The 17,149-nt window shown below is 42.4% G+C and overlaps 2 protein-coding genes and 1 long non-coding RNA gene across 4 annotated transcripts in view; 2 read left to right on the top strand and 1 right to left on the bottom strand.

Moving 5' to 3' along the window:
• Window positions 1-1,011: 1,011 nt before the first annotated feature.
• LOC128591642 (uncharacterized) lies at window positions 1,012-17,029 on the bottom strand. The gene is made up of 4 exons (XR_008381605.1): window positions 16,891-17,029; window positions 16,213-16,455; window positions 15,905-15,953; window positions 1,012-2,331 (listed from the first exon to the last, which is right to left on the bottom strand). It is a non-coding gene; the product is annotated as an uncharacterized LOC128591642 (long non-coding RNA).
• A4GNT (alpha-1,4-N-acetylglucosaminyltransferase) lies at window positions 2,357-10,920 on the top strand. Of its 2 annotated transcripts, none has more exons than XM_053599290.1 (3): window positions 2,357-4,085; window positions 4,864-5,299; window positions 10,266-10,920. In XM_053599290.1, the coding sequence occupies exons 1-3, from the start codon at window positions 4,006-4,008 to the stop codon at window positions 10,878-10,880; spliced, it is 1,131 nt and encodes a 376-aa protein (XP_053455265.1). In that variant the 5' UTR covers window positions 2,357-4,005; the 3' UTR covers window positions 10,881-10,920. The 2 variants fall into 2 exon arrangements, with proteins under 2 accessions (XP_053455265.1, XP_053455266.1); XM_053599291.1 differs by having other exon boundaries at window positions 3,493-3,948.
• Window positions 10,851-17,149, top strand: part of DZIP1L (DAZ interacting zinc finger protein 1 like) — a 54,778-nt gene continuing 48,479 nt past the window's right edge. The window contains exon 1 of the mRNA XM_053599288.1: window positions 10,851-10,985. The gene's annotated coding sequence lies outside the window, so the exon portion shown is untranslated. The remainder of the gene's footprint in view (window positions 10,986-17,149) is intronic.

Below are 17,149 nucleotides of genomic sequence, written 5' to 3'. Positions count from 1 at the left end.
AAGTCCAAGATCAAGGAGCCAGAATATTTCAGAATCTAGTAGGGCTCTGCTCCTGGCTCCTCCACTTTCTCACTGTGTTGCTTATGTGGCCTTCTCTTGGTGCAAACACATAGAGAAAGAGATCTCTCTGTCTTCCTCTTCTTCTAAGGGAGCTAATCTAAACCTAATTGCCTCTCAAAGGTCCCACCTCCAAACACCATCACATTGGGGGTGAGGCTATGCATGGATTTTAAGGGATGCAAACATTTAATCAATCCTTAAGAGTTTCTTTCTCAGAGACACTCCCTCTTTATAAAAGTCCTGGGCCATGTGGACACTCAGCATAAGTAGACCTAAGATGTTACCAGTTCCTTACAGGAAGAAAGAACTAAAGACTGGCTCATAGAACTTAACAGTAAAGTCCCTTCGAACAGCCCTCTACTCTTAGAAAGGTGCCTCTGTTTTCTTCAGGCTTCTTACAAACCCTGTGCTTCAGACTTAGAGAGAGGTATCTGGGGCACAACTAGTTCCCTGAAAACAATTCTTTTCCCTTAATCTCCCTGCCCTTATCCTTTACCTCCTCTTTTATCGGCAAATAAATTTTTTTAAAGGCGGAAAAGTACATGTGTGGATATAATCATTTCCAGGACAAACCCCGAAATCTTTTCCTGATAGCTAGGTTATGTTTGAGTGGTAAATCTATCATAAGTGGAGGGCAAAAAGCATTATCGCCAGAAACGCAAAGCTAGAACCATTTTCTTGGAAATGCAGAACAGCTTAAAATATTGATATGGGAAAAAGAGTTTTACTCTGGCAATTATAGTAAAAAATTATTTTTTTTCCAGGATATAATGTTGATGATGTCACTCCTTAATGTGCATCAATTATTGTATTATTTCTCTGTGGACTCCCTAGTGTTACGCTATGAGTTGTTCTTGCTGTGCGGTGAAACGCCTCTGTCCAGCCATCTCTCCATTCACGTAAAGCCAGCACTCCAGTCTTTGTTCCAGCTTCAGAGCAGTGGTGAAAGGAATAGGCAATGTTGATAAGGTATCATTTTGTGTATTGTTTTTTCCCTGCTAATAGCTTAATGCTTTAACAAGTTTATCAGTCCCACTGGCTTAACAAATATGTTAAAAACCGGAACTGTGGTTCCGAATGCTCCAAAATAAATAGGACAAGTATTGCTGGTGTGAACATTCCATGCTTACAATAAATCTGAGTTCCAAGAAGCTACAGAATTAACAGTCACGCTTTTCATGTGCAATTCAATTCAACAAATATTTATTGTTAAAAATTCCTTCAACTTTCCCTTGTTAATACAGTGGGTCCTTTATGGAGGAGAGAGTTTGGCCCCAAACACTGAACTATTACCAACTGAGGTTATCAAAGGTTATCCAGAGGGCTGAAGAGCTGGGGAAATCTCTCCTCCGGTTCTGTGGTTTCCCTCCTTTGTTTGCCTTTTCTTTACACTAGCTCCAAGGAACAGCATTGTAAAATAGATTCAGAGGTTTTGTCCTATCCTATTCATTTATTTGGGGCTACACTAATCCACATTTCCTAAGGTCTCATCAGTCAGCAACCCCCACCCAAGACTCTGTAGTCCGCTGGAATGCCCAAGTTGACTTACATTATAATGGAGGGAGCAAGAGCTCTCTCACAAAGGCAGGAATCCTAGGAAAGTAGATAACACCTGAATGCCCATATGACTGCACCAGTGGATTCAGACCCATGTGTTGCTCAAAGACAAATAGTTCCTTGTACATCTTTGCTCAGGTAGCTATACTGGGATTCGTAGGGGTTTCTGGACTGGTTGGAGAAGTCTTGAGATTGTATAGTGAAGAAATTTGGAGGAATTTTGAAGAGAGTTGGTGTCATGGAGACTCAAAGAGCAAGGACATTCCTTAGGGAAGGTGTTATGTGGGGGAAGCTATGTCTAAAAGCCATCCAGGATTGAAGTACTGATGCAGCGTATGGCCTCAGGGTTCAGGGTTCCTTGAAGCCTATCCTCGGAGCCACTAGGGCTCTGTGGAGTTCAGGTTAAAAGCTTCTAGCACGGTGCCTGCCTGAGCAGACAGAAAGTTAGTGAGACACTGGTAGGGGAAGGAAGGGGCGTGGAATGAAGGGGAGGTAGTTCTGCTTCTCATACTGGAGGGAATGCCAGAGGGTGAATCTGGGGGCTTGGGAAAGTTCCAGGTAGAGTGGCCCAGGTAACAGGGGGCCTCAGAAAGACTTGGGAAGGACATCAGGCTGTGATCCCTGTGATGAGGCTTCTGCACATACCTGATTAACTCTCTTATAGGGTGGAGGGTCTCCTTCTTAAAAGTTCACTGGGAAACAGATTTCATTCATCTGAAAGAACAAAACAAAACAACTTCATGTTCATCATCGGGGAGTCCAAATGACATCCAAATTGATAGTATTTTATTTTTCTCTGCTTTTCCTTGATAGACAGTGAGAGTTGCTTTTGATTTACAGAGCCCTTTAATCCTCACTATAAACCTGAGCACAGTCATTTTCTGTGCTTTACAACACTTTACAAGGTAGAGCCTCTGGGTAGGTTAGTAACTTCTCTGGTGCCCTCAGCGTGTGGTGGCCAGAGTTACAGTGCTATTTCCATCACACTCACTGCTTGATTCATGATTAGACAGGTCCTACTTTTTGTGCTTAGGATTTCGCTGTATCTCTGATGCCCACATCCATCTTTACCTGACAAAGGCCATTAACTACTTAACTGCTCTCTGCCTTGACTAATTGTTCAATAATTTTGACTATGGGGCTAGCAGTTGGCAGGCACTAAGACACAAGACTAAGGTCCTGGGAATGGGTCACTCCCACCAATGGAGCTCTCCAGTTACTCCTGAACAGGAGCAGGAACATTAATTTTACTTCCTTTTGCAGAAAAGAATAACCAATCTATCCAATGCTAGAGAACTTTAGAAAGATGTGAAGGTACCCTGAGCCCAGAATTGATGAGGTCCAGAGGAGAAATTCAGCTCCAAAGGGAAGAAGTGTGTGGAAACCTAAAAGCTGTTTGGGGCGATCCTTTGGCACATAGAAAACCAGAAGCCATTGATGAATGGGACAGTGCTAACACCTTCGATGAAGCACCTGCTATGTCAGAATCCAAAGTCTGCTTAGGCAGGGGCATGCCTGCGCATACCAAAACATCTGGAAGGAACTGTGGATACCTGTTCATGGCCAAGAGCAGGCTCTGGGCTGAAGACAGTTGACTCTGAGCAGAGGATGGCTCCAAGAGGATTTATTACTAAATGCTCATTTTAAGGGCAGGAGAATAGACCACACATGAGTGAAAGTACACTGGGAGATGTAGGGATTGGAACATCAAGAATGAGAAAACTGACTTCATACCCCACGAAGGGGACCTCGGGGCAAAAGGGGCTTTCCTGCAGACAGGAACTGGGGAGTCAATTCCATGCTAGACTACTGGGCCTTTGGACTATGAAGTCCATTGCTTATTTGTAGTAATGGGCTTTCTTTTCTTTTAATCAAATCTTGTTTTTCAAAGGAGGAGTTTGAACCAACTTACAGGATTGTTTGGTGAAACTTTTCCAAGTCTCTGTCCTTGGTTTTGATCAAGCTAAACTGATCAAACACAGGATCTGTTGGCTCCAGGTTTATGCTATGATACAGTTTTTGCCAGGTGAAATGACGCCCACTTAGTCTTCATAATAGAGCCATAAACAGGAAGGATTAGTGTGTGGGTTACCTGAAAAATCCTGTGAACCCCCCGTTGTCCCCAATTGTCTATGTCTGGGGGAACTTAGTAAAGGGAGGAGCTTCCTAGGAACTCTCTGTGTTTAGCCTTCATCTTCTGCCAATGATTTACCTACCCCTGTATTGTTGAATTGGAAGACTGGGTGGTGATTTATCAGAAAGTGTTAGCAGGAAAGACTTGTCATTTCAGAGACTTCAAATACTGGCTAACTGTAAGTTTCTGGCTATAAGGTAAGCTCTGATTTACTGGTTTTGTCTTTTCTAAATGAGTTACATAGAATGTGAAAAATGGACCTCCCAGGAATGGAGACCCCTATTCTCTTGAGTTCGCTAGAGTCGGTGCTAACATTTATGGAGAGGGAGGCCCTGTAAGTCATGGTTCAGAGCCTGGGATTTGATGGCAGGTAAATCCAAGTTAGAGTCATGGCTCTGCTACTTGTTACCTGTGTGATCTTGGCAGTTGATTTAACTCTTTAACCTTTAGTATGCTTCCTTGGTTAATTTTCTTCTTAGATCTATTAGTTTTTTACTAAATTATCTTGGATTTTCTAGGTAGAAAGTCATATTTTCTTGAAGCTAGTGATATTTTTGCCTCTTCTAATATTCATAGTACAAATTCCTTTCTCTTGTTTTATTGTATTGCTTATAATTATCAGATTACTATTGAACAGTAACAGTAAAAATGGACATCTACATCATATTCCTGACTGTAACTGGATATTTCAAATGTTTCATATTAAGTGGGATAACTGCTATATGTTTTGGTAGACATTGTTTATCAGCTTAAGACAATTTACTTGTACTTTTTATAAGTCATGAAAGGTCAAATTAAAAAAAAATCAAATTTTATCACATTCTTGGCATCTATCAAGCCAAAATGATCATATAGCTTTTCTTCTTTAGTCTGTTAAGATAATGCATTTCATTAATAGTTTTCCTATTAACTAATTTTTTTTATGCTGAATCACTTTTAAATCTTAAGATAAACCCTTATGGGCTATGATACATTTTTCTTTTTAATATTGTTGAAGTTGACTTAGTTCTGTTTCACTTGTGATTTTTTTTTCATTTAAGTTTAGAAGTGTTTTCACCTATCTTTATCAGGTTTTATGAATGGAATCTTTAATTCATTGTGTTGATTTAAAGGAGCAGCCAGGAGAGAGAAGGGGCCATGCTGAAGGAGCTCCAGCTCTCCCTGTCTGTCATCCTGCTGCTGGCCTGTGGCTTCCTCTACCACTTTACTCTGAAGTCCGGTTGCCTCTTCTCCTGCCTTCCTCTCTTCAAGTCCCAGCAGGGGCTAGAAGCCGTCCTGAGCCATGGGCACAGCATTGTGTTTCTAGAGACCTCGGAGAGAATGGAGCCACCCCCATTGGTCTCCTGTGCTGTGGAGTCTGCAGCCAAGATTTATCCGAAGCAGCCTGTGGTGTTCTTTATGAAGGGGCTCAACAACTCCATGCAGCTGCCCTTAAACTCCACATACCCAGCTTTATCCCTCCTCTCGGCCATAGACAACGTTTTCCTCTTCCCTTTGGATATGAAAAGGCTATTTGAAGACACGCCATTGTTTTCATGGTATACTCATGTAAGTGTTCATGGAAACTGAGAATGTCAATGGTTGTGTAGATGAGTATTCTGTGGTAAGGACTTAGGGTCAGAGATAGAACTAAAACCCATCTTTGGGTTGACTCTCACGTGGCCCTCTTTCTACTGCAGAGTTCCGATAGAAGTAAACAGGAGAGACTTAATCTGGGCTTATCTTCAGCGCAGTGTCTTTTTCTCCTAGCCTTATTTCTTTTAGGACCTAGGTTACTTTTGAGATTATCCTTAACTGAATGAGTTTTTATATATTTTCTAGGTGTATAGAACACTTATTTTTCACTACAGTTTTAAACCTATCTATGTTAAACTTTGTTTTCCTGTACCTCAGGTAGAAGCTGAGCAATATTTAGCACAAAAATGATTTAAGTAGAAAATTCTCCATGAAGGATCAGTGGAGAACTGTTATATGAAATTGGGCTGTATTAATATATGATTTTTGAGAAACTTCTGGAGCTCGTAGGAAATTTATAATCCTCATCTTAGTAGTACAGCATAATAAGGAAATTATATTTCAGTGTAATATGTTTTTTACAGAGGATAAGAAGTCAGGTAATGCTTAAGGAAATTATAGTACAACCATTCAGTGATTCCATTATGCAGGCTTTAATGCTAATATTTTTTGAAAATGATACGAAGACTATACACAACATAGAATTAAACCCCCCATGTCATAATGTAATTATAGTAATTATAATGATTTCAGTTATGCAAAAAGCCACACACATCTACTGGGAAAAAAAGACATGAAGAAACTATGTAATACACATTAACAGCAGATGTTTTAGAATGATTGGATTAGGAATAAATTTAATGACGCGAATGCTTTGATTTTATAAATAAAATTCTTTTAACAAGAAAATGTAATTAAAAAATTGAAATCAAAATAATTCTATTTGTGCCTGGCATAGTGGTGTGGGCCTGTTGTCCCAGCTACTCCAGAGGCTGAGGTGGGAGGATCCCTTGAGCCCAGGAGTTCGAGGCCAGCCTGGGCAACATAGTGAAACCATCAGCTCAAACAAGACAAAAATAATACCATTTGCTTTCCATATAAAGTCCTACCCAAATTCTAATCATAGGCCATATTAAATATCAGCAAACCTTTTTTTGATAAAGAATCAGTGAATTAACATTTTAGGTTTCGTAGGCCAGGTGGCAGAATTGAGGATGTTATGAAGGTACCTGTGTTAGTTTCCTATGGCTGTTGTAACAGGTTACCAAAACTTAGTGACTTGAAACAACAAAAATTTCTTCTCTAACAGTTCTGTTGGAGGCCAGAAGTCCCAAATTTATTTTCACCAGGCCAATACCAAACTACTGGCAGGCTTGCATTCCCTTCAGAGTTCCAGGAGAATCATCCTGGCCTCTGACCAGCTTCTGGTGGCTGTGGCGTTCCTGCCTGCAGCCCATCACTCTGACCTCTGCTTCCATCTTCAATTTCCCTTTTCCTCTCTGTGTGTAAAATCTCCCTCTATCTCTCCATTACAAGACACTTGTGATTGCATTGCCCATTGGGATTATCCATCAGGATAATCTCCCCATCTCAACATCCATCACTTAATGACATCTGTAGAGATACTTTTCCCATATGAGGTAGCATTCACAGGTTTCAGGAGTTAGGACCTGATATCTTTGGGTGGCCATTATTTAGTATACTACAGTATTTGTCTAAAAAGAGAGAAAACTCCTATTCTGCCTGCCTTGTTCGCCTGGGGCCTGGGTGGACTGTCCCGAGAGGTGGGCTGGCAGCTGGAAACATTTTCTGGCTAAGTGACAAGGCCTGAGGGGGAGGGCCCTGATGGGCCAGGAAGGTAAGGGATGGGGCTGGGGGAAGTCACTAAGCTCAGTTTTATTGTTGGCCCCAGTGGCTTCTAGATGCTAAGGTGTCCATTTCTCCTTCCAAAGTGCCTCAAAGTCTCAGATTGAGACCTGCCAGATGGAGGTGGAGCAACCTTCTACAGATCCAGGCAGTTGCAAACAGCAGGGTTCCCTGGGCAGTGGTCTAGGGAGGCAGTTGCTAGGAGCACAAGAGACACGCCAGCTTGGTCCCTGCAGTGTTCAGTCAGTGCTAACCCGCTAGAGTTAGTGCTGCAGGACTGTACACATTTCCAATACCTGGGCTAGAGACTAATACAACCTAATTGTATTTTGCTCCTTAAAAAAAAGAAATCTCTACCCAAATTATTTTGGGAGAGGCTGCATACTGTATCCTTTTCTCACAGATGAGTCATGCACATGAGGATATTAAAGCCTCTTTATAATTCTGAACTAAAGAAATTTAGTTTGATTGAACGCATCACTTCCCAAACTTATTTGAGCATAGACACCTCTTTCAGTGTGACACATAATCTTTTGAAATTAGTATTCCATGGAACACAGTGTGGGTTGCTCTGAGCTGCACTTTACTGTTACCATGTTGGATTTTAGAAGCAAGATGAGTCCTGGGGTGCGGAGCCCAAGATGGGTCCAAGGATGCACAGCCAATTTATCAAATAATCATATTTACTTATTTTAACCCAAACCTTGTTATCTTTTGAATGAGTGGATATCTGGAGCCAGAGGTTTGGGTTCAAACCCAATCTCTGCCTCTTACACTGGACAAATGACTAAATTTCTTGGTCCTAATTTTTAATTTGAAAAATAAGAATGATCATAGTCCCTATTTTTGAGTATTTGTGTAGATTATAAAGACCTTGGAACAATTATTGATGACTGTTAGCTATAATTATTTATGAGATTTTTGGCAGTTGTATACAATGTGATGATTGGATTAGGAGTGAATTTCTAGATTTCTAGAAAGTTTTAGTTTCTAAACCCTCCAGCTTCTGTGTATGTCGCTGGCGCCTAGCCACTGAGCTACAGGCACCAAGCCAAGTTTTAGTTTCTAGATTTCTGTAAAGTTTTTGTTAATTGCTTTCATTTCACATTATAGCAGAATTTTATTTCATTTTATTTTTATTATTTTTTTGAGACAGAGTCTCACTATGTTGCCCTCAGTAGTGTGCTGTGCCATCACAGCTCACAGCAACCTCAAACTCTGGGCTTAAGTGATTCTCTTGCCTCAGCCTCCCAAGGAGCTGGGACTACAGGCAACGGCCACAACTCTTGGCTACTTTTTGGTTGTAGTTGTCATTATTGTTTGGCAGGTCCGGGCTGGGTTCCAACCTGCCAGCTCTGACATATGTGGCTGGCACCCTAGCTGCTGAGCTATAAGCGCCGAGCCTATAGTAGAATTTTTTTTTTTTTTTTTGAGACAAAGTCTCACTTTATCACCCTTGGTAGAGTACTGTGGTGTCACAGCTCACAGCAACCTCCAACTCCTGGGCTTAGGCGATTCTCTTGCCTCAGCCTCCAGAGAAGCTGGGACTACAGGCGCCCACCACAACGCCTGGCTACTTTTTTTGTTGCAATTTGGCCGTGGCTGAGTTGGAACCCGCCACCCTCGGTATATGGGGTCAGCGCCCTACCCACTGAGCCACAGGCACTGCCCTATAGTAGAATTTTAAAATAATATTTATTTTGTTAAGAGCCAACTGTTTAATCTTTTAACCAACATATTTTAACTCAAAACAATATATTTTGCTTTCTGTATTCAAAAATCTTAGCATTCCTTATGAGAAATGCCAGTTATACTGAATTATTTTTATTATTGTATTTTGCGTTTGCTCATATTTTAGCCTTTGCAATCACTGTAATGAGCTCCCTCCCCTGCCCCATCCAGTCTATCAGCAATACTGATTCGCTTTATCTTCAGCGTGGACGTGGACGCAGAGCCTGACCACTTACCTTACTCCCTCTGCTACCACCTTCGTCTTTGCCTGAGTTATTTTACCGGTCTCCTAACTGTCTCTGTGCTTCTACTCTTGCCACCTCCCAACCTCCCAGACTGTTTTCCACACAGTAGCCAGAGTGACCCTTTTAAGACCAATTTAGATTACATCGCTCCTTTCTTCCAAATCTTCCAAATAATTTCCAAGTCTTGGCTTCAGCCTACCTGATCTGCCCTCCCTTCCCACTCCTACCTTCCCCTCTTCTCTGCTTCGTTTCAGCAACTCACCCCCCTTCCTGTTCCTTCCTGTTCCCGCACAAGGTGAGTGTGCTCCTGCCACAGGCCCAACCCTTGCACTTGCTGTTCCCTCTACCTAGAACCCTGGCCTCCTAGATTTGGGCCTGCTTCACCCACCCACTTCCTTCAAGTTTCTTCTGGAACTGATATAACACAGTGTTCTACCCTGCCCCTTTCACAGCTCCCTCACCCTCTGGAGTCTTTATCCATACCCAGCGCAGTATACATCTACTTGTTTGTTGTTGGTCTCCTCCCAGGAGGAATTTGTATGTTTGTTTACTGTTGTATCCTTATCAGCTTTAATGGGCTTGGCACACCATAAGTAGGCCCTCAACGAATATTATTAAAGGAATTAATACGTTTCCAAAGGTATGCATTTTAAAACTCTTTTGCCAACTTTTCAAATAGCAGACATATTGAATTTTTCTAGTTTCACAGTTAATTTTTTTTTTATCAGTTTTTAGAATTATTAGGACTTGATTTGATTCTTCCTTCACAGGTTCATATTTGTGGCTAATGTACACCCACATCACAGAATGACTCATACTCCTATTGTGTAATCTTTTTGGATTTCTTCTTTATCTTTTCCACTGCTTTAATTAAAAAGAAATGATTTCATGAAATCTTTAAAAGCTGCTAAAATCTTCCTGTTGATAATTTTTCTACTTAAAGGAAAAATTTTGAAGTGGAGGTAAGTTTGGAAAATTTGCAAAACTGAGCTTGTGGCAAAAGGGTTTTTGGAAGGGGGCTTGCTTCATCCTTCCTGGCTGCTTTGGGTGGGGTCTCAGGCTGTGGTCCCCTGCCCCTTCCTGGCTGCGGGGGTGGGGTGGGGTTGAGGGGTGGGTGTGGGTGAGGAGGATGGGCTGACTTGCGCCTGCTCCTGCAGATCAACGCCAGCACAGAGAGAAACTGGCTACACGTCAGCTCCGACGCTTCCCGCCTGGCCATCATCTGGAAATACGGTGGCGTCTACATGGACACAGACGTCATCTCCATCAAGCCCATCCCTGAAGAGAACTTTTTGGCTGCACAGGCCTCTCAATACTCTAGTAATGGGGTGTTCGGGTTCCTCCCCCGCCACCCCTTTCTGTGGGCATGCATGGAGAACTTCATTGAACACTACAATTCAGACATTTGGGGCAACCAAGGCCCCAATTTGATGACGAGGATGTTAAGGGTATGGTGCAAACTCGGAGACTTCCAGGAACTGAGTGACCTCAGGTGTCTCAACTTGTCCTTCCTACACCCGCAAAGGTTTTATCCCATCTCCTATCCAGAGTGGAGGCGCTACTATGACGTCTGGGATACGGACCCGAGTTTCAATGACTCTTATGCCCTTCATTTGTGGAACTACATGAACCAGGAGGGGAGGGCTGTGGTTAGAGGAAGCAATACACTAGCAGAAAATCTCTACCGCAAGCACTGTCCCAGGACCTACAGGGACTTGATTCAAGGGTCAGAGGCATCAGTGACTGGGGAGCTGGGTGCAGGTAGCAAATAGAGTCAATGCTGGGGTGCTGCTGCTACATCACGGAACTGGAGCTTCCTGGAGTGCTACGCTTTCACCTGACTCCCACTCTGTCCAGGGCACTGGAGGCTTACTCAGGTATCAGTTAGGATTAGATTTCTCTATCATAGAACAACCCCCTCCCCCAAATAGTGGCTATAAAACATAGATGCCTCGTTTTCTCTCATGCAAAAGAAGCCTGAAGGCTGGTAATTCAGAGTGGGTGTGATAATGGCATTTATCAGGGATCTAGGCTTCTTGTACCTTGCTGCTTGTCATCCCTAGTGTGCATAGCTCGTGGCCCATGCTCCAGCACACCAGGTTTGCATTTTAGGCAGCAGGGTGAAGAAAGGAGGAATGGTGCACCCCTTTGTTTTGTGGAATACCTTCAAATACCACATAACACTTCCCATTATATCTCACTGGCCAGAATGTAGCTCCAAGAGAGGTTGGGAAATTTAAGGAGGAAGAGAAAATGGATAGGCAGCTAACAGTTTTGCTGCATGTTCTGCTTAATACTCTTTAGTTCTGGAGCATTGTCTGGGGGAAAAAAGAGACTTGATTTCTAGTCCTGGTTTTGTCATTCATTTATGCATTCAGTCAATAAATATTAATGAAGCCAATTTAGGGGCTGAAGATACAGCTGGATTAAGCAGATAAGGTCCTAAACTTACATCCTAATCCTTGGCCTTCATGACCCTGGGACACGACCATCCTCCCCAGGGTAACTGCTATTCCTTACCCTACCCTTTTCTATTTTACGTATTTACCCTACCTCAAATGGCTCATAAAATAAATTACAAACTCAAACTATTTAAAACTGATGCCTTAGATTCACATAAAAATTTACCTCTTCCATTTCAAAACCTCATGCTGTACATCATAAATATATACAATTTTAACTTGTCAATTAAAAAATTTATCTGTTCCTTTCAGGAAGTATGAGAATTAATATTTTTTCTGCAAATACTCATCAGCTAGAATTTTTTCTAACCTTCCTTTTGGTAGCTTGCTTTATGAGAAAAACAAAGTTTACATTTTACTCTAAATAAAAAAATTATAATGCCCTTTCAAACTATATCCATCCATCCCCTTTCAATGTAATATTTCCCCCTATGAGAATCACTGCTTTGAGTCTTATTAAATAATACCCACAAGTCATGTCTCCCCCCCCGGCTTTATTTATTCCTAGCTACTTGTTATGGACTCTTAGATTTCTGATACCATGGTCAGGCTCTGAGGCCTGCTACCACCCATCCATGGCTGTCTCCTGGGTTGTGAACTCCTGCTGGTTTTGGCTCTCTTGACAGTCTCTGGGTGAGGATTCCTAGAGCTAGATGTCTCAGGAGCTAGTACAGTCACACACATAGGCTCTCACTCCCCATCTAGAGAATGCCTGACAAATGGTTTTTCAACTAACATTCCCAACCACTATAGTTTTGAGGGGATTAGAAATATTTTCAATATTTCAAAAATATATGAATTATCTTATAATAGTTATCAATCCTTTGTCAGATTTGTAACATGCAAATATCTTTTCCCATTCTGAAAGTTTGTCTGTTTGCTTTGAGTGTTGTGTTCTTAGCTGTGCAGAAGCTTTTGAGCTTAATTAAGTCCCATTATTTATTTTTGTTGATGTTGCCACCGTTGCTGATGCCTTCTTCTTCATAAAATCTTTCCCCAGGCTGGTATCATCTAGTTTTTTCCATGCTTGCCTCTAGAATTTTTATCATCTCATGTCTTAGATTTAAATCTTTTATTTATTGATTAAAATGATTAAATTGATTCATTGTGAGTCAATTTTTATAAGTGGTATGAGGTGCAGGTCCAGTTTCAGTCTTTTGGATGTGGTTAACCAGTTCTCCCAGCACCATTTATTGAACAGGGACTTTTTCCCCAGTATATTTTTGTTTGGTTTATCAAAGATCAGATGACAGTAAGAGGCAGGTTTCATCTCTGGGTTTTCAATTATGTTCCATCAATCTATGTCTCTATTTTTTGTGCCAATACCATGTTATTTTGATCACTGCAGACATGTAGTATAACCTGAAGTCTGGCAGAGTGATGCCTTCAGCTTTGTTTTTATTAAAGGATTGCCTTGGCCACACAAGGTTTTTTTCTGGTTCCAAACAAAATAGAACTATTTTTTAGAGTTTTTCAAAGTATGCCATTGGTATTTTAATGGGAATTGCATTAAATCTGTAGAATGCTTTGGGTAGTATAGACATCTTTACAACGTTGATTCTTCCCAGCCAAGAGCTTGGTATGCTCTTCCATTTGTTAGTGTTTTCTGTTATTTCTTTTTCCTCAGGGTTTCATAGTTCTCTCTGTAGAGATCCTTCACCTCCTTTGTTAGGTATATTCCTAGGTATTTCATTTTCTTTGAGCTATTGTGAAGGGTATTGTGTCCTTGATTTGCTTCTCTACTTCATTGTTATTGGCATATACAAAGGCTACAGATTTGTGGACATTGATTTTTATACCCCACTACAGTTACTGTATTTCTTGATCACTTCCAGAAGTCTTGTGGTTGAGTCTCTGGGATTTTCTAAGTACAAGATCATGTCATCAGCAAAGAGCAAGAGAACATTCTGAGCGTTCAATGGCCAACGGGTAATCCCACTCATGAAAGGCAAGGACCGAGGCAGGAAGTTGCAGGACCCCATGGACTGGGATGTGGAAGGAGCTACCCATCACTGCCAGAAAATGAGTGGCCAGATCACAGCCAGCCAGTCATACCTTATGTTTGTTTCTAAACTCATGAAGCATGTCCTGCTTAGGCTTATTCTGGCCCTGCATTTTCATTTTTGCAGAAGAGAACTTTCTTTCAAGGAAGGAGGTATCTTCTACAAGTGTTCAGATTTCCTTAAGTGATCTTTTCAGGGAATGGACTAGAGAAGTGTATCCATGGACTGGTGTGCCATGAGAGGATCTTAGGCATGCTACAAAAATTTTTGAAGACCATTAATTAAATTTTTTTCTAAAGAAGTTTGAAGCACAGTCAGTATATTCTCTTTTTTGCTCTTTTTTGATCAACATAACTTAAGTGTGCTGCAAAAGTTTAATTATAGGTTCAAGTGTGCCGTGAGATAAACAAAGCTGACAAACACTGGGTGAGAGTCTGCCTAAGGAAGACATTCCCCTCAGCTCCAGCCAATTCTACAAATGTGAGAGTATAAGCCTTTTTCTTGACAGATTCTCAGATTTTTCAAGAGAACCCCCCCAAAAAAACCAAACCAAAACAGATTTTGATGTAAAATCTCCCTCTGACTGCATTATACATCAACTCTAAAACCCATGGATTATTAGCGGCTGGCATCCCAAGGTTGGACCTTCCCACACACTTCAGATGCCCTGAACTTCATTTCAGGAGAGTAAGATCTGGAGGTGGCTTCTGAGATGTGATGCCAGCAGATGTGGGCTTCCTTGGCTGGGTCCTAATTTCTAGACACATCCTGAGGTATAGGAAGGGGACCTCCTTTGACAGGTTCTGAGCTGGGGAGCTGTCCAGCACTGATCTGAGAAGGGGCTCAGGGACTACAGTAAGATGGAAACTAGGGATATGGAAAATCCACCCTCCCTGCCCCTCCACCTAATAGCTACTGCCCAGCTTCTCTGGGTGACAGGTCCCAGTGGTGCTGCCAAATCTTGTGTGTGCTGTAGCAAAGATGCAGCAGAGGGTGACAGCTTCCCAGTGCTAAGTGATCTAGTTCTTCATAGGCTCTGAATTTGTTTCTTGGTAGCTTTGGGATGGAGAACAGATCTTGGCTCATATGTAGAATAGGCACTCAATATCTCTTCCCTATATTGAGTATTGAACCAAGGCTCACTACGGGAAGGGTATGAGAGCTCCATGGGTGCTCAAGGTGCAGGCTTTGGTTCATGGCCAAGGTGGACATGGGTGTGTGTCACATCCACCTTCTCACAACAGCCCTACAAAAAGGGCACCCTATTTGCACATGGAGAAATTGAGGTTGGGAGAAGTAACATGCACAAAAACACATATGTACTCCCACAGCCACTTTCTGCAAACTTCAGGGACACAGTGGGAAGAAAGCTGAGAAGTAAATATTCTAAGTGATTTCACAGCATGAACTCAAGGGGACACAAACCTGACTGTCAAGCCCAGGCTGAGCCTAGAGATGCTTCAGCTAATTTGGTTTTCAGAACAGCCTTGCCAGGCAGAATTTATTTTTCCTATTTTACAGGTGAGAAAACTGAAGGTAGGGGAGGTTAAGTGACTTTCCCAGGGTTACGTAGCTTGAGAGGTGGAATGTAGATGTTTTAGACTCCAAAAGCCTGCATTCTTCTTTGTTCTCCTATGAGGTGAAACTCAGAGAGTGAAAAAAGTGCTTACTAGGAAAAGAGGTAAGAAGCAAGATTCCCCATCAGAGTAGATGGCTCATAGACATCTCTACTTGGTCCTGGGTCCTGCTCCATCCACTTTGTTTAAAAAAAAAAAAAAACACTTCAAAAATTGTGGTAAAATATACATAACATAAAATTTGCTACTTAATCACTTTCAAGTGCATAATTCAGTGGCATTAAATACATTCACATTCTTGTATGATCACCACCACCATCCATCTTTGCAACTTTTTCATAATTCCTAAATGGAAACTCTGTACCCATTACACAATAACCTCCCATGCTCTGTCCCCCAGCCCCTGCTAGGTATTCTACTTTCTGTCTCTGTAAATTTCACTACTCTAGGGTATATTGTATAAATGGAATCACAAAATATTTATCCTTTTTTGTCTGGCTTATTTCACTTAGCATATGTTTTGCTTTGTTCTGAATGTTTGCATCCCCCACTAAATAGCATTGAAATCATGACTCTCCCCTCACCCCCACCAGGTGGAGCCTTTGGAAGGTGATTAGGTTACAAGGTGGGGCCCTCATGATTGGGATTAGTGCCCTTATAAAAGAGACCTCAGAGAATTTACTATCCCTCTTCTACTCCATGAGGACACAGCAAGAAGATGACAGCCTATCAAAACCAGGAAACAGACCCTCACCAGGAATGGAATCTTCTGGCCTTGATCTTGAACTTCTCAGACTCCAGAGCTGTGAGAAAAAAAAAATTCTGTTGTTTATGAACTAGTCTACGGTATTTTGTTACAGCAGCCTGAATAGACTAAGGTAGTTTTCAAGGTTCATTCACATTCTAGCCTATGTCGGAATTTCTTTCCTTTTTAAGGCTAATATTTCATTTTGTATACATTTATTTTGTTTATTCATTCATCTGTCAACGGACACTTCATTTCCCCCCCTCCTTTTGGGCTACTGTGAATAATGCTATTATCAATCATGAGTGTACAAATACCTGTTTGAGTTCCTCTTTCAATTCTTCTGGGTACCCAGAGGTGGAATTGCTGGATTATGATAATTTTTTTGTTTTTGCTTAATTTCTTGAGGAACTGTCATTTTGTTTCCACAGTGGCTGTACCATTTTACATTCCCAGCAGCAACACACAGGGGTTCCAATTTCTCTGTACATCCTTGCCAACACTTGGTCCCGTACACTTTTGCTTTGGTGCTCCAAGATGCAGAGCTTGGCAGATGGAGGCTGTGGTGGGAGAAAGGACTTAACAATGGGGGTGGGAGAGAAATTCCCAGAAATCTCAGTCTCTGTAAAACAACTACTGGCTATGGGAAAGGATTAGGGACAGATATCAGGAAAGAAAAGTTTTTTAAGCTTGGGTTTCCCATCCAGAACCCCCAGCGTAAGACAGACGGTTAAGGGGGTGGGGGAAAGCTGGTTGCCATCCGTCCTGGACACACCTAAAGAACTAGCGTGGGGCTCAGTCTGGGAGAAATCAGGCGTTCCTTTTAGTTTAGGGTGGGTACGCAGGGCCCTGCCCCCCAGGCTGCGCTGCAGGCCAGCGATTACACCGGAGGCAGTGCGTGGGGACCTGGGGCCAGTCCAGCCTCCCCGGGCTCCGCTGGGTCCAGCTCCTCAGCAAGGCCGGGAAGCCGTTCACTGCATCCTGATTTTACTCACGGGTTAAACGCGGCGTTCCCTCTTTCCCCCAACCGCCACATCTCTAAAAATAGCTCATCCCAGAGGAGCTGGAAAGAGGCTCCGCCTCTTCTTGGCATGGGTGGGGCGGCTGTCCGCGCGCTACGGGCGCGAGGACCCCAGGCCACGCGCGGCCGGCGGCGCACAGAGGCGCCCTCGGTCTGGCCCCTGCAGGCCCGGAGTCTTGGTGTGAGCCCGGAGGGCGCTGTCCTCGGCCGCAGAGAACGCCCGGGTGGCGGGT

Source organism: Nycticebus coucang, chromosome 8 (genome assembly GCF_027406575.1).
Source record: "Nycticebus coucang isolate mNycCou1 chromosome 8, mNycCou1.pri, whole genome shotgun sequence".
Classification (NCBI taxonomy): Eukaryota; Metazoa; Chordata; class Mammalia; order Primates; family Lorisidae; genus Nycticebus; species Nycticebus coucang.
This window is presented reverse-complemented; position numbering and strand designations above follow the sequence as displayed.

Coding starts and splice junctions, on each gene's coding strand:
- A4GNT (XM_053599290.1), top strand. CDS start 4,006: ATGGACCTCCCAGGAATGGAGACCCCTATTCTCTTGAGTTCGCTAGAG. Junction 4,086..4,863: donor TTTATGGAGAGGGAGGCCCT/GTAAGTCATGGT, acceptor GTTGATTTAAAG/GAGCAGCCAGGAGAGAGAAG. Junction 5,300..10,265: donor TGTTTTCATGGTATACTCAT/GTAAGTGTTCAT, acceptor CTGCTCCTGCAG/ATCAACGCCAGCACAGAGAG.